Raw genomic sequence first — 22,622 nt, 5'->3', positions numbered from 1 at the left:
AAAAAAGAAGGGTAAAGCTAGGGAATGGAAGGGAGAAGAGCCGGCTGACCATGCAGTAATTTCAGTCGGTGGGTCTGGAGGCCACAGCTCCTTTGAGAGCTCCCCACCCTTCACCAATTAGCTCCAGAACCTGGTTCCACCACAAATCACAACACTGCCGGTTCAGCATTTGTTTCTGCAAACTTTCCTTCCCAGATTCTCAGGGAGGGATGAAGTGTTTCCAAATGAGGGGAAGCCAAGTTTGGAGCCTTGCTGGCATCCTTGGAGATCACTGTCAGGTAGAGAAATTCATAAAAGCTTTGGGTCATATGTAACCTTGTTTAGACTTTGCTCCTCTGATATGCACTAACTTTACACTTCATCTAGCACTTAATCATTTTATTAATATAATACTTAAAATCATTAGAAACAAAAAAATTTACATACTGACCTGAATCTTTTTCTTTTTTCTCATGGCTTATGATACGCAACTTCCACACAGTTGTAACATCCCTTGATAACATTTGCTCCCCTTTCTCAGCAGACTTTATAGCCTTCTGGAATTCCAACTGGATCTGTGCTTGCTTCCTGTCATTCAACATCTGTCTATGATTATTCAAGGCTCGTAACTGTTCTTCACTAAAATAAGCCTGTGAGCATTTAACATATGAAAACATTTAAGGCTGGAATAAAAAGCAAACAAAACAAAAACAAACACCTCATCTATTGTAACTGAATCCCTTTAACTGGGGGTAAAACACGACAGAGTTGAGTTCATTTTAAGGGTGTGACAATACAAAAATTGAGATTAATGTACTTAGCTTATCACATAACAAATATGTTCTGTATCTTAAACTGTTTACTAACCTTTCTGATCAACTTCCTTAGGGACAAAACAATCCCTGCAATTGTACAATTGCAGTACAATTAGAGTATAAATGTACTCTAATAATCACATATATCAACATCAATGACATTCTAAATGGGTAATGTGAAAGTTCACTCTGAGAAATGAATCTATAAGTGGGAAATTTGTTAATTCACTTAATTTGTATAATAACCCTATGAGATAGGTATTCTTATTGTTTCCACGTTGTAGATGATGAAACTGAGGTGAAAGGGAATAAATAACTGCGGAGGCACATAGGTACGGTTCGCTCAAGAACCCTCATTCTTAGCCCCCATAGTGTAATTTCATGAACTCTCTGGAAGAGCTGATACACTTTAAACAGACACGCGCTAGCCCCGGCCGGGCTGCTCAGTCAGTCAGAGAGAGCATCATCCTGATATGCCAAGGTTGTAGCTTTGATCTCTGATCAGAGCACAATGAGAATCAACCAATAAATGCATAAATAAGTGGAACAACAAATCGGTTTCTCTTTCTCTCTAAAACAACAACAAAAAACCCAAAACCAAAAACTAGACACATGCTACAGCACTTCTTGTTTCCTCCATACTTTTCTCAATCACTTCACCAACCTGCTGTCTTTATTTCTTGGGAATTTCAACCAGTGTAACAAGAATGAATGAATGAACAAAAAAATAAAAATTAAAAAAATACAAAATATAAAAGTAAAATAAAATAAAATAAAATAGGAAATGGAATCTGACAAATAACACACTACAATGCGGCTGCCTTACAAATCTTAATCTCATAATCTACATGGGGCAGGGAGACTTGAACTATGTACTCTGAAAAGGGCTAAAAATGCTGACAGTGTTTAAACAAGAATTAAAAAGAAATCTATGATTTCCAAAGTCCCACAACATTCAGCATTGTCACTGAAAACAAATCCTTTTGACAGAGTGTTTCAGAAATTGATGGTTATTTTTCCAAGAATTATAGCAATACTTGTACCCAAGTGAGATCTCAGCATCACAGAAACTCAGAACCATAGAGATTAGCTCCTCTCAGACCTTCCTTTGATAGAAGGTAGACAGAAAGCCTAAGAGATAAATTACTTGTCCAGATACAAAGTGGGAGGACCATGTCTAGAATTTAGTACTCCAACTCTCATTCTCATTACTTCCTCCTTATAATAAATTATATAAAAAGATACCAGACCAATAAATATTTCATTAAACTTTGCAAATGAAGTCAAAACTATCCTCATGATGACTCAGAGAAAGCCCAAGCTTCAACATATGTAATAATATAAGCTATAGAAGCAAATGATGTTTCAAGAAAGCAAAATAAAGCCTTAACTTACAGACTTGTAGCAAGTGCACTCACAGGCTTTCAAACCGGACTCAAATTTCACAGAGAGAATCTGAGTTGTATCATGTTGGAATATGAGGGAATTCTATTCAGAACAGCATTGCTTAGCCTCCTAGTAGAGAACTGTTTATTTATTTTCTTGTAGTCTCATTTATTTTTAAAAACTTAAGGCTATATACAATATTTATTGTCACCAAATTAATGAGAATTATCAGTAATCAAAAAAAAGTATTCCTAAAATTTCTCACCCCCTCCCTATCTAGCAAACCAATCCAGGCATTAATTAGATACTTGAGTGTCTACAAATTTAGGAGGCAGTTTACCTTAAATATATAAAATGATGTTCTAACAACAGAAACTAACATTTACAAGAAACTTTATTAACAGTATTCTTTTACATATATTATGTAATTTGATCCTAGAACAACTTATTTTATGCCCATTTTAAAGCTATTTTATGTCCAATTTGCTTTGCTAGTAAAAGGCAGAGGCATGATTCTAAAGCCTATACTATTTCTAATACAGTTTAATTCTTCTGCACTTGTCTATTTAAGTCCCTTTCAGGTAAAGATCATGAAATAGTCTCTGGGTAGGATCTGAGAAAGAGCTGAGAACATGGAAACTAAGATACTGCTCTGAAGACACTTGTTTTATTTCAAAAGTAACCACGTTTTGTCTGTATTTTAAACCACATTTATTTGATATATAAAATTACTTAATGCTCCTACCTATCCTTTATTTGATACAGAACAATAACTATACCACCATGTCTAGCTCATCACTATAAATCCCAGAAATGCAAACACCCGCCTCTGAGAAACAGCATTTCAACATACTGCTTCCCATGACAGCCAGAGAAGGCCTATAACATGCCTTCTTCTTCTCTCACCTCAAGGTAACTAGGGTCTGGCGCAGTCCTTACTGCTTCATAGAGCTCAGCACCATCCTGCAGAGCACACACTTGCTGTCTGGTTAATGCACATGACGGTGTACATTGTTTTGTTACATTTTCTAGGGAAAACAGCATTATTAATTAGCTAATCCACAAAGTTAACAACCCTGACAACAAGATAACCAAGGAAAAAACACACAAATAAGGGTATAATAAAAAAAACAACACAAATAAGTATGGTCACAAAATAGATGAAAAAGTGAAGGTGATACAAAGTGAAATAAAGAAAAATATACAGAGAACCAACAGTGGTAGAAGGAAGCTGGGACTCAAATCAATGATTTGGAGAAGCAAGAAGTAAACATTCAACCAGAACAGAATGAAGGAACAAGAATTTAAAAACATGAGGCATAGCTTAGGAACCTCTGGAACCCCTTTAAACATTTTAACATCCAAATCATAGAGGTGCCAGAGGGCCAAGAAGAAGAGCAAGAAATTGAAAACTTATTTGAACAAACAATAAAGGAGAACTTCCCCAATCTGGCAAAGGAACTAGACTTCCAGGAAGTCCAGGAAGCTCAGAGAGTCCCAAAGAAGTTGGACTCAAGGAAGCAGACACCAAGGCACATCATAATTACATTACCCAAGATTAAAGATGAGAGAATCTTAAAAGCAGCAAGAGAAAAGGAGACAGTTACCTACCAAGGAGTTCCCGTAAGACTCTCAGCTGATTTCTCAAAAGAAATCTTATAGTCAGGAAGGGGCTGGAAACTATTCTAAGTCATGAGAGGCAAGGACCTACATCCAAGATTGCTCTATCCAGCAAAGCTATTATTTAGAATGGGAGGGCAAATAAAATCCTCCCCAGATAAGGTAAAGTTAAAGAAGTTCATCATTACCAAGTCCTTATTACATGAAATGTTAAAGGGACTTATCTAAGAAATAGATGATCAGAAGTAGAACAGTAAAATGCAACTGATCCTAAAAACACCCAACAGCATAAACAAACTAACCAAACAGCTAGAACAGGAACAAAATCATAGAAATGGAGATCATATAGATGGTTATTAGTGGGGAGGAGGAGGGGGGTGAATGGGGGGGAAAAAGGTACAGAGAATAAGAAGCATAAATGGTAAGTCCAAAATAGATAGGGGAGGTTAAAAAAATGGGACAACTGTAATAGCACAGTCAATAAAATATATTAAAAATAAATAATTGATTCAGAATCAGAAAAAAATCTATAACTTAAAGACAATTTACCTGATTACAAAATTTAAATTAGAAGCCTCCGAGACCTCTAATTAAAAAAAAAACTTGTTTTCATATAAATAAACTTGTAATGTACAACTCATTTTACCTTCATGCTCTTCAAATTCTGCTTGAATTTTAGTGAATAAGCATTCTAGTTTCCTTTGTTGTGTCTCCACATATTTTGCTGCTTCCTTTTCTTCTTCTCTTTCATTGCGAAATATGTATAATCCAGATGATGTCTTCTCCATCCACTGTAATAATGCATCACACATAAGAAGGAATCATTCAAATTAATTGTCTCAAAAGAGAGAAATACAGAGTAAGTTTCAAGAATAAGTCATACCTGCATAGGGTATACTCTTTGAATAACTACATCAACACAACCAACATTTCCCCCATCACTGAAAAGTGATGACAAAGGCAGAGGAAAAGGTCTAGGGTCCGGAGAGAATCCAAGCTTGGCATACCAGCAAGCAGGCCGGGTACTGTTAGCAGAAATCTGAATAAATTAAGGAATATATCAATTTATAAATTCAGTAAATTTATTCAATTCTATTTCAGACTTCATAAGGTTTCATTCTTTTAGGACTTCTTTAAAAAATATAGTATCTTAAAAATTATTCAAGAAACAGACTCAGATGCAGAGAGCAAACTGAAGGTCACCAGAGAAGAGGTGGGCTAGGGTTCTTGGTGAAAAAGGGGAAGGGATTAAGAGGTATAATATAATGTGGCAGTTACAAAATAGTCATGAAAGTGGGAAGTACAGGATAGGGAATATAGTCAATAATATTGTAACAACTATATATGGTACCAGGTAGGTACTGGAAATATTGGGGAGACCACTGTGTGAAGCGTACAAACTAACCACAATGCTGTACACCTGACACTAATACAGCATTGAATGTCAACTATAATTTTCAAGTTGTTAAAAAAAATTTTTTTAAAAGAGACTGAAATGTAGAAAGAGGGAACTCTATTGTACAATGGCCAGAGAGTGCAGAGCAGGGTTAAGGGAGGCTCTTTTTCCTTTTTAGGTTGAGGAAAACCTGTGGGCATCTAAAAGCTGAGGAAGATTGGTGCTGCCAACAAACAGTGGGCTGGTGGTGAAAACACTCTAAACGTCATTGTGGTGATGGCTGTGCAACTCTGTGACCATGGAATTATCATCACTTTCATTGGGTGAATTGCATGGTGTGGGAATTGTCTCAATAAAGCTGTTTAAAAAAACGTTCATACTGCTCTAAAGTCTTAATGTCATGTAAATATGACTATAGGTATACCTTGTTTCATTGCAGTATGCTTTATTATACTTCACAGATATTGTGTGTATTTTATAAACTGAAGCCTGGTGGCAACCCTGCATCAAATAAGTTTATCGGCACAATTTTTCCAGCATCAAATGTGACTTTGTCACATTTTGGTAATTCTCACAGTATTTCAAAGAAATCTTTTTCATTTTTATTATGGTATGGTGATCTGTGATCAGTGATCTTTGAGAAATTGTTTGTGAAAGGAAGAGTCCATCCATGCAGTAAATGTCACTGTTGTCTCATTTTAAGAAATTTGTCACAGCCACCTCAGCCTTCAGCAAGAACCACCTGATCAATCAGCAGCCATCAGTGTTGAGGCGAGACCCTCCACCAGTAAAAAGACTTGTTGAAGCTTCAGATGATGGTCAGCGTTTTTAGGACATGAAGTATTTTTTAATTAAGGTATGCACATTGCTTTTTTAGACACAATGCTATTGCAAACTTAATACACTACAGCAGCAATTTTCAATTGGTGCCACAGCCACGAGAGGCACAGTGGTGTGCCGCAAGTATTTTTAAAACATGCAATACCTGACTATGTAGAAAAAGGCACTGACTTTTCTCTTAGACTGTCAAATCAAAAAAATGATAATAGCTAACATAACAATAGCCATCTGATGTGAATGAATCAAAATTATACCTATTTCGCCCTGGCTGGTGTGGCCCAGTCAGTTGGAGTTATCATCCTAATAACTAAAAGGTTGAGGGTTCGACTCCTGGTCAGGACACATTCCTAGGTTGTGGGTTTGATCCCCAGTCTGGGTGCATGCAGGAGGCAACAGATCAATGCTTTGCATTGATGTTTCTCTCCCTCTCTTCCCCTCTCCCTTCCCTTCTCTCTAAAAGCAACCAAAAAAAAAAAAAAAATGTCCTCGGATGAGGATCAAAATAAAAAAATTATACCTTTTTTAGTTAGATTGACAAAAAGTGTAAGTTTCTTGGTGTGCTACAGAATTTTAGTAATTACTTTATGTGTACCATGAGATAAAAAAGGTTGAAAATCACTAGACTACAAGTAAACAACTTTTACATGCAATGGGGAACCAAAATATACATGTGACTCATGTTATTGAGATATGTGTTATATCATGGTGGTCTGGAACCGAACCCACAATATCTCAGAAGTATGCCTGTATTAGAAAATTAATAAAACAGAATTCAATTTAAACATGATGGGTTGAAATATACTTATTTACCTGGGCTTCCTCAAAAAAACAACAAAAAAAAACCTATAAGAACAAAGAACTGGAGAAGACAGTAGATGAGATAATTACCAAAATTTTGGAAGTTAATCATTTGTTAGACAAGTGGTACATAATAAAACAGCTCAAGAATAATTCCAGTTAATAAAAATAGCAAACATTCATAGAGTACTTACTGTGGTGCCTGGTACAGTGTTACTACTTTACATATATTTACATCTAATCTTCACAACAACTCTAAGACTTATTCCCTTTTTATGGGTAACAAAACTTAAGCATAAGAGAAATTACATAATCTACCCAAGGTTATTCAGCTAGCAAACTTGTTGTTATGAAGCCAATGTGAAACAAAATAATTTAAGAAAACTGAAGGCAATAGGTACCTCTGCAGGCAGGAGCTGAAAACAGGAGGAAGTTAATTAAAACCTCAGTTACCAAGCAACCTGGTAGCTGTTCTTCCCTCTTCTGGGCTCAAAAAGAACCCAGGAGCATTTACTTTCTGAAGAGACTGAGCCATACATATCCTGGACTCTGGACCACCAGGCAGATGTAGCTAGGGTGCAAATGAGATGCTATATTGAAAACAAAAAAGCAACAAAAACCCTTATGCTACAAAAAAATCCCCCTTTAGTTCCCTTACTCTGTTTAGCTTTCAGAACAGTCACTGATGTTTGAGGGTTTCCTAATGAAAAAAAAAAATCGAATCCCTGTCTTACCACCCAACAGACAGGTTGACAAGCCCCACCTCACACAGAGCTTCTAATCAGCTCATTAGTGCCCCACTCTTGAAGAGGAAAGAACAACTATCAATAATCAGTTGAGGAAAGTATCCAACTTGAGATCCAAACAATAAAGGAGGTTCTCATACAAAAAAAAAACAACACATGGAGCATAAAAAACAAAAATACATCAAAATATTAATCAATTGCTTCAGAAAGATGAGAAGATGCTATATGCATGTAACAAGAACCAGATGTCATAAAAAAGAAAAAAATTAAGAAATAATAATGGTCTCTTGAAAATTAAACATTATGCCAACAGGCACAGATTCACTTTAGGGATTAAAAGGAAAAATTAAGAACTAGAAATTGGTGGGGAGAAAACAACAAAATGGAAGATAGGAGGAAAAAAACAAGAAAATTAGAGGACCAATCTAAGAGGCCTAGTACCTAAATATTCAGAATTTTGAAAAATGTAAGGGAAGAAATGATCAAAGACCTATTTCAAGGAACTTTCCTAGAACTCAATGAAGGACATATGTTTATAGATTAATTGCCACCGTGTAGCCAGGACAATGATTAAAAAGTAAGGCTGACACCAAAGTACATTATTATGAAATTTCAGAATACTAGAGACATATGATGTTGAAAATGTCTTGGAAAAAGATCCCTTAGTGAACAGCTAAGAATAAGAATAGCATGAATGCAGTAGAAGCTACAACTAGAAGTAACAAGTGAACAGATGAAATATCTTCAAAATTCTAAATAAATTATTTGAACCTCAAAGTCTACATTTGGTCAACCTTACAATGTGATTAAAGCAGCTGCATACTCCCTCTCTCAAGAAGCCTCTGGAGGTTGTGTGCCCTCGAAACTAAAAAATCTAGAAAGATATGAAATGCAGAAAATTCTACTGACACAGAAAGGGGTGAAAATACTGTCCAGGATACCTATGTAGCTTATATAGAAAATCACCACTTTATAATAATAAAGCAAGAATATGGAGAGGGGCAAGGATCTCCAAGAAAAAGAAATGGATCCAAAAAAGGTTATTTTAAAACACTGAGATGAGTTTTATGTAACTCCTAAGTCGGTGGTAAGGACACAGAAAACTAAAAAGGGAAAAGAAAAGGCAACACAGTAACTCTAGGGAAAGCAGTAAGTTGTTAAAAAGGAGATGTAATCATATATATATGGTATGCTGAGTTGCAAAAAATATTTTTCATAGTCATTATAATGTAAACATTGACTATATGTTTCAGCCCTCTTTCACAGCAGGGAGCTAATATAAGTCAATGTCTAAACTGAAGGAGAGAAGAAGACACAGCATATAAGCCAAGAAAGAGCCAAGGGGATTTTCAGTGGTTGCCTCTGTAGGCCCTGAATGGAGAGGTCAGGGAGGGTTGCATCAGTGACTACTTTTTCGGGGGGGTCATGAGCCTTATATAGTCACATGCAGCTTAATGACGGATATACATTCTGAGAAGTATGTCTGAGGAAACTGCTGCTTATACTGAGATTAGAGTACACTAAAAAAAAAACCCAGAATAAACTTATGCCTGTTAAGGAACAGGCATAAGTCATATTTAAAATTTTAGATGTAATGCCTTTCTAAAATTTAACTGAATCAGTGACTGATTTTTATTAAGAGAGTGCATTAATCTAACATACCTTTAATCTAAGAGATTCGGGGGCTTCAAGAGGTGAACAGGCATCAGGAGAGCCTACCAGTTCTGCTCCATGAGTGATGATCTTCTGACCGACTGCCCATCTACCTTTCTGTACGAGAGCCAAGAGAGGGGGGTCCAGCTGGGCCTTCACAGCGTACCATCCATCTGTCAGTTCCACAGTGGCTGCTTTGCTGATATCCACATCACTAGCTTTACTGCTAGAAGTTTCAGGTAAACTTGAGCTTGGTAAAAGTATTTCAGAAACACAGAAAACAAGGGTTTTTGCAGCTGTGTCATCCCTTTCCATTATCTTTTTAATAGCTGATCTTTGACTTTTATCAATTTCCACATCATATCTAAAAAGAAAAATGCATTATTTTAGAAGTTGTGAGTCTACAATTTCAATGTAAAAACAGTCATCTAATAATTGACAATAAAAATGTAGTACCTTTACTGAAGAAATACTGAGATAGAAGAGAATTTAAAATTTAGTAGCTAGCAGTATATTAAATTTTATACTGTTAAAATATCAGTTAAATGTTAAAACCCCCAAAATGCAAAAATGTTTTATTAGCAATTTGCAAACAGTGGATCAAATTGGAAATTCATATCCTTCTCATATGCCAAGAAGTTAAGGAGGGGGTGGGGGAAGAGGGAAGTAAAAGGTGTATGAATGTGTAATTTCCCTTAGGTGGGGCCAGGGAGACGACAAGAGAACTACTCTGTACAAATGAACACCAGTGTGGGATGGCAAGTTCACTACCCACTGGCTTGTGTACCTTTATGGCATGAAGTCACAGACTGCACAGAAGTCTGAATCATACTGCAGCATATGAGCACATAATGGAATGCTTTAAACTTACCTGTATTTTAGCTGAAGAAGCACCCTTTCTGGGTTTAAGCATCTAGTAGCAAATTGCTTAGGAAAGGCAAATTCCATAGCTGCCAGTTTCCATACAATCCATCTATAGTGATTATAGACCCAAGCTCTAGAAATAAGCTTTGGATCCACACCTGGGGTGTCACACAGAGCCCTGAACAAAGTGCAATAATATAGTAAAAAACATGTAAGATAATATTAAATTCAGTAAACATGACTATTCTTTGCAAAAATGTATACTATACAAGAATATTCAATAAATTTCTGAGTTAATGTACAATCAATAAGTAATGTTATTTTACAAAATGATATGACTTGTCAAAATATAATACAAATCCACTTAACATATTAGTCAAAACAATTATTTCAACTGGAAAATGAGATCCTTAATTTCAAATACTTATATTCGTGATTACTTTTCATCTTAAAGAGACTGTTTAGAAATCACATAAGAACTTCCCCTCTAGTCCTGGTGCTCCCCCCTCTACTCAAATTGCAAACTCTTCTTCCTTCCCCATTCTTACTCGTAGTACTAAGTGGGCAGAAATAATCAAAAGAGAACTTCCTTAAACTTCCACCCTCACATATACCAACCCACTAGCATCTGTACCCTTCACTTTGTCCTCTCCTGCCATTTGTACCCAAGCTCCCAACCTTTCTTGCCTAGTCAAGGACACCGACCTAGAAATGCCTCCTTCTCCCTTGCGTCATCAATTTCACTCCTCTCTACTGGATGATTTCCAGCAAAAAAAAAAATAAAAAAAATCTGTTTCTACCTTAAAACAAATAAACACAACAAAACCCGACACCCTCTGATCCTACTTCCTTCTTCCGATACTGCCCGTTTTCTCTGCTTCTCTGGTAGGCAATGTCTGAAAGGATGACTACATTCTCTCTCTCTCCAACTCCTCTACCTCCACTGCCCTTTTTATTGCATTCTGATTAGGCTTTTGCTCCACCAAACTACTTACTGTATTATTTTATTAAGATTAGTGATGACCCCAATGTTGCTAAACCCAGCTGTCAATTCTCAGTCCCCATTTTACTTTATCTACTAGCAGCACTGATATAGCTGGTTATTCTCTATTCCCCAAAGTTCCATCTTCACTTGGCTTGCAACACCACACTCTTTGGCATTTATTTTTAACTTGTGGTTGCTCTTTCTAAATCTCTTTTTCATAGCTTTAAATTACATCTATATCCTGACCACTCACCAATTGATTTCTTTGACCTATACTTTATGAATTCCAACTGCCTATTCAACATCTCTCCCTGCATGTCTACTGGTAACCTTAACTTCAAATGTCCCAAACTGAACTCTCAATTTCCCTTCCATCCTTGGTCTTCTCAATATTATGTACATGGTAACTACCCTTCCAACTACTGCCAAAATCTTTTAAAGCTATCTTTACTCCCCTCTTTATCTCACACTCCTTATCCAATCCTTGAGCATTTGCTTCAGGGATTGAAGCAAACCTTCAATCCCTCAAAATATAGCCAGAATCCAATTGCTTTTTACTAACTCAATTGTACCTCCCTGGCCAAAGCAAATATTTCTCACCAGGATTAGTGCAAAAGCTTCCTATGTAGTCTCTCTGTCTCCACCCCTGCCCTTCCCTACTTTCTGATCCTAAGAAGTAGCCAGAGTCATTCTTTCAAAAAACAAGCTAGATCATGTCACCTTCTGCTTTAAACATTCTAAGTGAAAATGATTACTCAGCCATTTGTTCTTACATTGTAAGAACATTGTAAAAGCCAATGTTCTTACAAAGTTCTATAAGGTCCTACCCTTCTATCTCATCTACCACAGCCCCTGCTACCCAGTCTACTCCAGCTATACTAATGTTCCTCCTATTGTATGCTGCCCTATAGAATCTGGATGCTGTCCCCACACTGTCCTATGCTCATTCCCTTGACCTCCTTCAGGTCACTGATAAGAATGTCACAGACCCGAAGCCTCCTGACACTTATTCTACTTAAAAAACTGTACCTCTCCTCACCTAACTCTCCCTAACCCCACTTTCCAGCTTTATCTTCATAGTATTTATTACATTCTAATATACTATACAATTTGCTTATTTTTTTAACCTTCACCAGAGGATATATTTTTTTCATCAATTTTAGAAAGATGAGAGAGACAGAGAGAAATTACTGTGAGAAACATTGATTGACTGCCTCCCATAAGCATCTGACTGGGGATGAAACTCACAACTTCATTATGTGCCCTGGTGGGGGATGGAACACTCAACCATTTGGGTTCTCAGGACCTTGCTCCAACAAACTAAGCCCCAGGCCAGGGCCAATTTACTTTTTTTTTTTTAAAAAATATTTTATTTATTTATTTATCTTTAGAGGAGAAGGAGAGAGGGAGAGAAACATCAATGTATGGTTGCCTTTCGTGTGTCCCCTGCTGGGAACTGGCCTGCAGGGAACCGGCCTGCAACCCAGGCATGTGCCCTGACTGGGAATTGAACCGCAATCCTCTGGTTCGCAGGCCCGCGCTCAATCCACTGAGCTACACCAGCCAGGGCCTCCAATTTACTTTTTAAAAAAAGTTTCTTTCCCCACTCAAGACTGCTCTACTGGAATGTTTGACTTTTAGAAAAGATTATTTTGTTGTTGTATTCCTAATAGGATAGTATCTGGCATACTGTAGGTGCTAAGTAAATATTTACTGAATGATTCATAAATAACCTGAGTTTCAACACTCAAACATCATGAGTCTTGCCCACCTGATTACAGGGTCATCGCGCTTAACCTCTACACAATGCAGTTTACTTAACACAACAAAATACTAGAACTGTTTACCATACTTTTCCAACTAGAATCGATAGCAGATATATGTTATGTGAGGCAGGTGCAAGATGTAAATAACATTCTTTTAAAATAACATGTAAGTAACAAACATTCCAATAACACAAAATACACAATAAAAATTTAAGACAAAATGTTTTATCACTTCCCCAAAACTTTAAAATTTAGAAAGGTATAGAGATATTAAAAAATCAGAGCACTATAGAAAAGCTTCCCATCTCTTGTCACTGGCATGAGGTAATACATCTCTGAGAGCAAAAGCTTTAAATTATGCTATATAAACATTGGAATCATAGGAAGTTATATAGTTTCTAAATTGTTGATGTTGAGGGCAGTGGTGTTCACTAACTTTTGGCATTTACTGACATTTGGGTACTTATGTTTAATTTTTAGTATTTCTATTTCATACTTATTGAAATATACAAGTAAGAGAATATGACATAACTGTATGTATATGGGGGTCTACAATAAGGCCAATTCAAGTTTAATTTTTCTTATCAGTCTTTATTTTTAAATGCATAAGAAAAGTGTCCCAATTTAAGAAAAGCCAATTCATTAAATCCTAAGACAAAGCATAATTTACTTTTTAAAATATTTTAACATGCCCTGGCTGGTGTAGGTCAGCTGTACGGAATGTTGACCTGTGACTGAAGAATTGGGGGTTTGATTCTCAGTCAGGGCAAGTGCCTGGATTGTGGGTTCAATCCCTGGTCCAGGTGTATGTAGCAGGTGACCAATCAATGTTTCTCTCTCATAGTGATATTTCTGTTTCTCCTTTCCTCTCTAAATCATTAGAGATGGAATGTCCTTGAGTGATGATTAAAAAAAAAAAAAAAGATTTCAACAGAATGTAAAATGAACCATAATGCCTTTAAAATGATTCAGTATGTAAAAATTTGATTCCTGAACAACTTTTAAAGTTCAAGATAGATTAGGAAAGAGAAAAAAGAGGGACTTTGTAAGGAAAAGGGATGATACAGTATGTAAAAGTTAACACAAATCTCTTTTTACAAACAGTACCTATAAAATTCTTCTTTTCCAGCCTTCCCATCATTGGAGGGTATGAGCCATCCACCATCAGCCAACTGTGCTCCCTCTCCAGCTCCTGTACCTTCTTTACCAAAATAATCCTGAGTGTGGAACTGAAAAGACTCTGCAGTTTTGCTGTTAATTTTTATGCAATGTTTAGAGATGCCATATATATATAGCTGCACAAAAGAAATAATAGAAAAATCTGATAATGAATAAAAACCAAAATCAAATAAAATAGAATGTTTTGTACAATAAAAACTGTAAGAAACCAAAACTGAATTTACCCCCAAATTTTCATTTAAATATTAATCACTATTAAAACATTTAACTTATGTACTAGAAGCTAAACTGCTGATGTACTATAAATAACCCATGCATTAGAGAGAGTCTGTTGCACCTTTTTCATATCCCTTTGTATATACTTCTCTGGATAGATCTGCCATTAGAAGTCATTGTAGGGATAAAAAAAAAAAAGGAACAATGTTTAACAAAAACTTTAAGTCCAAAAATTTAGAAGAGAGAGAACAGTAAAAAGTGTAAGTTTTTCAGGGAGTCTGACCTCAGGAGGTCATTTTTCTACACTGCCTGGCCTAGGTCCAAGGTACTTAATTTTACCCCAGAGGCCTGACCCCAGAGTGTCTTTTCCTTTGTTCAGACTTGACTCTGGAGTCAGGCGCTTGGCTTTGGAATTGTGGCTCTTCTACTTGCTAGTCATGTGACTTTGGGGCAGTTACTTAACCTTCTCTGTGCTCCCATTTATAAAATGATGAACAAAAAATGGTGACTTTATTTTAGGTACTTGTGAAGGTTAAATGAGATAACAACCAGCAAGCACAGAGCTTAGAAAAGTGCCCAGACATAGAAAATACTAAAAAGAAAAAAAAATTATCTATTAATATTACCAATATTATTTTCACTTCTCTGGTGCCTAAAATGCTAACTAGATAGTATTGGCTTAATAAGAATCCTCCTTTAAAAATGTGGCTAGCTCTTAGTGGGTTTAGGACTATGAGTTATTCACAATTTAAATTCAGTAAGACTACCTTCCTCTAACCCCTAGCTGAGAGCACTCATAATAATAAAATGCATTTTAAAAAGAGAAGAGAGGAACTTCCAGCCAAGATGGAGGCACCGGTAGAAACACTGTACCTCCTCGCACAACCAAGTTTAAAGACAACAAAGTTTTAGTAACAAAAACGCAACCACAACACAGAAAATTGAATTGTACAGAAGTCCAACAAAAACGAACCATTCAGCCAGACTGGTAAGGGGTGGAGTCAGCTGCTGGCGGAGCAGGGTCGCACAGAAAAAAGCGGTCAGACCGACCCAGGAGCATAAGGTGGTGGTTGGCAGATCCCAGGCATGGGGTGGTAACAGGCAGACCCACTGAGGGCGCAAGGTGGCTGGCTGACTGTGGTCACACATTTGCGCGCAGATAAACCATGCAAAGGAGCGAGCAATGAGACAGACTACAAAGGTTAGGGCCCCAACGACAGGAATTAAAGCCTAAAAGCACCAATTGGAAAAACTTTCAGGGTTGAGGTGCCAGGAGAAGCTTCCAGGCTCACAGAGAGTTCGTTGGAGAGACCCACAGGGTCCTGGAGGGTGCACAGGTCAACACACGGGGAGCCAGCACCAGGGAGGCCAGGTTTGCTTTCGGGAAGCAGCAGAGGGGACCAAAATCCGAGAGAGAGCAGAACAAACGCCATTACCCCTCTCTGACCCTGCCCCCACATACAGCGTCAAAACCCACTGACTGGGTCGCCCCACCCTGATGAACACCTAAAGATCCACCCCATCATATGTAACAGGTGTGAACAGACCAAAACATTATGGCTCAAGAAGAACAGCTCAGAGGACTTCCGCCAAGATGGAGGCATAGGTGGAAACACTGTGCCTTCTCACACAACCAAGCTTAAAAACAACAAAGTTTTAGCAACAAAAACACAGCCAAACCACAGAAAATTGAACTATACAAGTCCAACAACAACGGAACCATTCAGCCAGACTGGTAAGAGAGGCAGAGCCAGCAGCAGAGTGGGTCGCCATGGGCAGGTCCCAGGTGTGGGGTAGCAAGGGACGGACCCAGTGAGGGCGCAAGGCGGCAGGCTGACCGCGGTCATACATTTGCATGCAGATAAACCAGTGAAGGAGCAAGCAGTGAGACAGACCGTGCAGGCCCCAGTGGCAGGAAGCAACAGAGGGGACTACTATTGCCCCTCTTTGACCCCTCCCCCACATACAGCATCAATAACCAGTGACCTGCGTGGCCCCGCCCTGGTGAACACCTAAGGCTCCCCTCCTCATACGTAACAGGCACGAAGATCAAATCATCATGGCTCAAGAAGAGCTCAAAGCCCCAGAGCCAATACCCAGAGCCAATACATCTAAGCGACCAAGAAATTGCACAGTTCAAAACACTGGTGATTAGGATGCTCAGAGAACTGGTTGATTTTAGTCACAAATTAGGGGAACAATTGAAGACTAAACTAATTGAAATGAAGGGAAATGCACAGGTATTGTGTAAAAGCACCAATTTGATGGAAAGGAAACTGAGACTCAAATCAAGGGAGTGGACCAGAAGGAAGAAAAAAATGACCAAACAGAAAAATATGAAGAAACAAGAATTCAAAAAATGAGGAGAGGCTTAGGAACCTCCAGGACATCTTTAAACGCTCCAACATCCGAATTATAGGGGTACCAGAAGGGGAAGAGGAAGAGCAACAAGTGGAAAACTTATTTGAACAAACAATAAAGGAGAACTTCCCCAATCTGGCAAAGGAAACAGACTTCCAGGAAATCCAGGAAGCTCAGAGAGTCCCAAAGAAGTTGGACCCAAGAAGGAACACACCAAGGCACATCATCATTACATTACCCAAGATTCAAATGAAGGAGAGAATCCTAGAAGCAGCAAGAGATAAGGGAACAGTCACTACAAAGGACTTCCCATCAGACTGTCAGCTGACTTCTCAAAAGAGACCTTACAGGCAAGAAGGGGATGGAAAGAAGTATTCCAAGTCATGAAATCCAAAGACCTACATCCAAGATAGCTCTATCCAGTGAAGCCTGCATTTAGAATGGAGGGGCAGATAAAGTGCTTCTCAGATAAGGTCAAGTTCAAGGAGTTCATCATCACCAAGCCCTTATTATATGAAATGTTAAAGGGACTTATCTAAGAAAAAGGAAATAAAAAAGATGAACAGTGGAAGGACAGCAAACTCACAGTTATTAACAACCACACCTAAAACAAAAGAAAACTAAGAGGACAGCTAGATCAGGAGTAGAAACATAGAAATGAAGATCACATGGAGAGTTAGCAACAGAGGAGTGGGAGAAGGAGAAGGGGGGAGAAGGTACAAAAAAATAAGTAGCATAGACAGTAGATAGAAAATAGACAGGGGGGAGGGCAAGAATAGTAGGGGAAATATAGAATCTAAAGAACTTGTGACACATGGACATAAACTGAAGGGGTGGAAATGGTGGGGGAGGGGGTGTGCAGGGTGGAGGGAATGAAGGGAGGGAAATGGGACAACTGTAATGGCATAATCAATAAAATATATTAAAAAGAAAAAAGAAGAGAAATACTAGTTCTGGAGCACAGATCACTTTGTAGGGTTAAGGCACCGAAGGAGAAGAAGGGTGTCCCTGTAGGTGGATTAGGAAACATGATTTCTTTCATCGTGGTTCAATTGGTTCTTTCTTTCAACAGAACAATTTGGAGCCCTGGCTCCTGTGGTTCAGTGGATTGAAAACCAGACTGGAAAGCAAAGGGTTGCTGGTTCAATGCCCAGTCAGGGCACATGCCTGGGTTGTGGGCCAGTTCCCCAGTAAGGGGTATGTGAAAGGAAACCACACATTGGTGTTTCTCTACCCCTCTTCCTTCCTCCCTTCCTCTCTAAAAATAGTAAAATCTTTAAGAAAAAGAAAATAATCTGGAGACACTAGTTAATAAAATAAAATTATACATTACTATGAAAGCTACTAGTGTGGTTAACAAAGCATACCTGTTTATGGGAACATGCAGAAGGAACTTGGCCTTCTACTGCTGCTTTCAGAGAGATTCTTGGCATAGAGGATGTTTTTGCAAGATACAGACTTCCTGGCTGTGGAAAAATACGTTGTCCATGTTTCTTTTTAATCCGCATATTCTGCATATCTCTGGCATTCTGAAGATTTGCAACTAAATCTATTAAGGAATAAGTAATTAGTAAAAGATAATATTGATATAAAATTTAAAAGCACAATCCTTGCTTTATAAAATTATACATATCACTTAGCTCTAATTTAAAATTTTCAGGAATTAAAAAAGTTTCAACTACTAAAGAATAGAAATAAGTCTATTATTTTTATTTCAGATTTGGAAGAAAATTACTAGCCTGATCAAAAAATATATTCCAGTAATACTAGCCCTAGTTTTTGTGTCCACAAGTAATTACCTTTGAAAGGAAATATTAGAATAATTTAAACCTAATCTTTGGGCTTGGAAAACTTTAGCATTAAAGACAGTTTTGAAATTATTAATCATCACAAATGGGGGGAAATCCTTAAAGCATTATTTAAGAAATATCTAACTGAAAGGCAAAAATATAAACACACAAATTTTCACACAATACCTAAAGATTTTTCTTCACACTTTGCAGAGATTATAGGTGCTACTTGATTGGAGTTATCTTTGTTAGACTGATGAATTTCATTGTCATTAATATTATTTTTACTACTACCAGAGCCAGGTTCAACTATGTTTTTTGGTGTTTGTTTGTTTTCCTTCAAATTAGTATTGCTGCTAAGACACTGATCATCTCTGTGAGAATGTGATTTAGCTTTAAAAGGTGGGACAAAGACTCTTGTCAGTTTGCCTGTAGTCATTGAGTGTCTCCTTTTCTTATTTCTTGTGGCAGAAACCTTACAAAATGGCTCCCCCAAAACTGATAAATTGCTTGAAGAGTTTTCAAAAGTCAGTTGTTCATAAAAATGAGATTTAGACAGAAGTTCCTGACCAGGTTCAGTAAAATTTGGAGTCTGTATTTCTTGCCTTTCCTTAGTTGTGCTACAGTGGGAAGAAAACATTTGATTAATTACCAATAAAAGTACACACATACACACACAAGTTATGGGATATGCATTTTTGGGGGGAGACCCTCACTGCTGTATGGTAATACTATTCTGGTAACTGTTTTGCATTTGCCATCCAGAACCACATTTTCCAAGTCCATCACAACTTCTCACATACTGACACCAGCCTTTGAATTTACTACTTACTTCCCATAATGAAAGAGTCTGTCAAACAGGGATCCTTGTGTCTATCTCCTCACTCACCTTTTACCAGAGAAAGTTACCTATCTTCTTTCCATGGCTAATGCCATAAAATATGTACTTCTGACCCCAAGTAATATCTTGGTTTTTCAGGAGCCCCATTCTTTCAGTCACTATTCTACTTCCTTCCTTTCTCTTTCTACCACCTGTTGATACTTTTTTCTTTTTAGTGTCCCTGTCCCTTTCATTTAGCCAGAAAGCCTTGACCACTCTTTAAATGCTTTTTCCTCAGCCTTGCCTCCCCTTCAAGACCACAGTCGCTGTTCCATACCCCTCATCCCCAACTTTCTTAAATAAGTAATCTAAACTGGCAATTTTCACTTCCTCAATTTCCATTCATTGAACTCTTATTTTCTATTACTACTGTACAAACTTTTCTTGATAAAGTCACTAATAACCTCCCAAATGCCAAAAAAACTCCAAATATTGCTTCATGTGTACACTCATTCTACTAGACCTTTGGGATTTGTGATAATTGACTTTTTTCTTCTTAAAATTCTCACCACTAATATCTACAACACCATTGCCCCTTTGTTTGTTTTTCTTTTCTTTTTCCTCTTGTTTTTTCGTTTTGACTCTTAAAAATATTCCTGTCTCCAAAGCTGGATTTCTTTCCTAGACACTTTCCTGGGCAAGGCCAGTCATATCCACTGCTGTAACATCTACCTAACAATACAAACACTAACCTGCATCTCACGCCTGACTGTCCCCTAGTGTTATTCCTATACTTTGAACTGCATAAAGCACCAGACAGCCCTGCCTTGCTCTTCCACACTCTTCTCAAACTCAACATGGACAAAATTAAATTTATCATCTTCTCTAGCATACATGTTCTACCTAACCAATATCTTTTGAAAACCCCATACTTCCTTTTACCCAACTTGAAACCAATGGAACTTGAAGTTACCCTAGTAACTTCAAGTAATTTAGTTACCCATTCATCTATCCATCAAATATTTAATGAGGTCCTACTATGTGCCAGGCGCTGTTCTGGCTGGGGGATATAATGAGGAAATAAAATCACAGAGTTTATATTCTTGTGGAGGGAAATAGACAAACATGTCATATGGTAGTAAATGCTATGGAGATAAACCTTGTGGTAATTGGCACCTGAAAAAAGTCTATACTCACACTTCTTTGATAATTGGTTAGTGTTAAGACACTGGGGTAGAAATAATTTCCTCTCAGAATTTCAAAGGCATTGCTCTGCCTTATACATCATAGAATCTATAATGTTCCAGCTTCCATTGTTAATGATGAGATGATTTATATACGACTCTTAAAACGTTGTTTGAAACCTGATTTGTTTTCTTGTCTTCTGAAAAATTTAAGGTTCCTCTCTGCACCTATAGTCCAAAAATTTCACAAGGATTTCCCTTAGTGTGGGTTATTTTATTTATGTGCTCATTCTGAGGACCCTTTTAACCAAGGAAACTCATGTCCTTTAGTAGTGATAAAATAAGTTCTTTCTTTGAAAATTTCTCTCATTTCTTCTGTTCCTTCTTTCTCAAACTTCAAAATTTCAGACTTTTCTGATGATCTTTTCAGTACTTTCTTCATCTCTTCATCTTTCTGTTCCACTTTCTGGGAACACTCATAACTTTGATCTTCTGTTACCTCTACTAATTCATTTGTGCTATCATATTTTTAATTTCTAAGAGCTCTTTAGTACATATTTTAAGGATGCAGTATACTCTTTCCTGAGAATATTAGTTAAGTTTTTAAAAAGTTTTCTTCTCCTTGCACAGTCTATACCCTTTCAATTCCTTATCCTCCCCACCCTTCTTTTCACCCTCCCTCCGTTCCTTTGTGCTTTGGACACTGTCTTTCATACAGGCTTTCTTCCAGGGACAGGTATTTCTTGATTAGCTCTTCTTATTTCAGAGTGAGGCACTGAAGAGCCAATTGAAAGCTGTGTGCTGGTGGGCTTGTCTGTTGTTGACTTCACTGTCTGGTGTAACAGCTATGCTGTTGCAACTGTCAGTATTTTTACTTTGGTCTACCGAGCTGGTCATATTGCCCCCCTGCCCCGAAAAAACCTTCCAGTCTTTTGCCTAGAAGCTTGGCTACCAGCAATGGAAGCCAAGTATGGGAAGGAGGCCAGGGAGTCTCACTATTCGACACAGAGATTTTTTCTTAATCTCTGCATTCAGTACCTTCCCACCACCCCATCCCCAATTCAGAATTCCCAGAATCCCTCCAATTCCTCTTCTCCAGGGAATAACCTTCTGGAAGAGGGATAACTGGCTATCTGCAATGGCAGAAGGGATATGGATGTTTCTTAAACAGATTTTCAATGAATCTTCCTATTTTCTACTTCACCTGTAGTACATGTTGCTGACAACCTGAGTCTCTTTCAGGTTCTTTATAAAAAATTAAATTGAGTTGAGTAGCTTCTCTACTGGCTCTATTGTCAGATTTGGGCTTTCTAAGTCTTTCAGCCCTTCTAGCTTCCAAAATTTTGTTGTTCCTTCTTACCATTGTCCTTGTGGATTTATACACTTAAAGAAATCTTAGTAATTTCAGTAGGATTTTAGAGGAGAGAGAACATATTTTCCATGTATCCTATCTTTTGATAATGGATTTTGAGTAACTTTTTTGACCCCACTGAATCTCAAAACCTCATGGTCATAAAAGGGGCATATAATCTGTTTAACTATCAAGTTATAATTCTAAACAAAAAATAAGCTGGTATATGGACAGAACTGAACAATATGACCCAAGCACACAATGATTTAACTCTGATGCAGGCCTTCAAAATGAAAGCATTAACTACTGTATGCATGTTAGTGCCATTGTATTTAGAAATATTTATGTAAAAACACCCATACATTTCCTACACTGTAGTTAATAGAATTAAAAAAATTTAAACATGTCTTACCAACAAGGTCCACAGGTAATTGGCTCTACAGAAATGTGATGCCGAAACAATCTTCTATCTTTAATTGTGCCTAGAAAAATGTTATTTTACATTATATCTTAATAAACATGCATTTTATGTTAGATATTAACAAAAGACTAATGGGAGATTTTACTTCCTATATCTATTTGTTATATATTATTGTAAATATTTACACACAAAATTTGATATGATTATAAGCTTTAACATTTACAATGCATATAATAGATTCTCAGTAAATAACTACCAAAAGACATATTTGATTCATACATTGATGACTATATTCCAAATATAGTCACAGTACAAACATATTCACAGTACAAAAATATAAAAGAAAAAAGTATGAAGTTAGCTGATGTTAATCATAACCTGAAAGGTGTTAGCTCATTGCCAATGCAAATATGAAATTTAAGAGTTAGTCTTGTAAAGGATTATAAGCTAAA

At 37.3% G+C, this 22,622-nt stretch overlaps 1 protein-coding gene across 1 annotated transcript in view; it reads right to left on the bottom strand.

Moving 5' to 3' along the window:
• Positions 1 to 22,622, bottom strand: part of BRCA2 (BRCA2 DNA repair associated) — an 87,364-nt gene that overhangs the window by 23,143 nt on the left and 41,599 nt on the right. The window contains exons 13-22 of the mRNA XM_037134509.2: positions 22,162 to 22,231; positions 18,581 to 19,014; positions 17,972 to 18,153; positions 13,956 to 14,143; positions 10,105 to 10,275; positions 9,243 to 9,597; positions 4,684 to 4,839; positions 4,447 to 4,591; positions 3,087 to 3,208; positions 431 to 629 (exon numbers count right to left, since the gene is read on the bottom strand). Of these exons, the coding sequence (XP_036990404.2) occupies positions 431 to 629; positions 3,087 to 3,208; positions 4,447 to 4,591; positions 4,684 to 4,839; positions 9,243 to 9,597; positions 10,105 to 10,275; positions 13,956 to 14,143; positions 17,972 to 18,153; positions 18,581 to 19,014; positions 22,162 to 22,231 (2,022 nt within the window). The remainder of the gene's footprint in view (positions 1 to 430; positions 630 to 3,086; positions 3,209 to 4,446; positions 4,592 to 4,683; positions 4,840 to 9,242; positions 9,598 to 10,104; positions 10,276 to 13,955; positions 14,144 to 17,971; positions 18,154 to 18,580; positions 19,015 to 22,161; positions 22,232 to 22,622) is intronic.

Source organism: Artibeus jamaicensis, unplaced genomic scaffold, assembly GCF_021234435.1.
Source record: "Artibeus jamaicensis isolate MK-2021 breed Jamaican fruit bat unplaced genomic scaffold, CSHL_Jam_final contig_2002, whole genome shotgun sequence".
Taxonomy (NCBI): Eukaryota; Metazoa; Chordata; class Mammalia; order Chiroptera; family Phyllostomidae; genus Artibeus; species Artibeus jamaicensis.
Note: the sequence above shows the minus strand (reverse complement) of the source record. Positions and strands in the feature narration are given on the sequence as shown.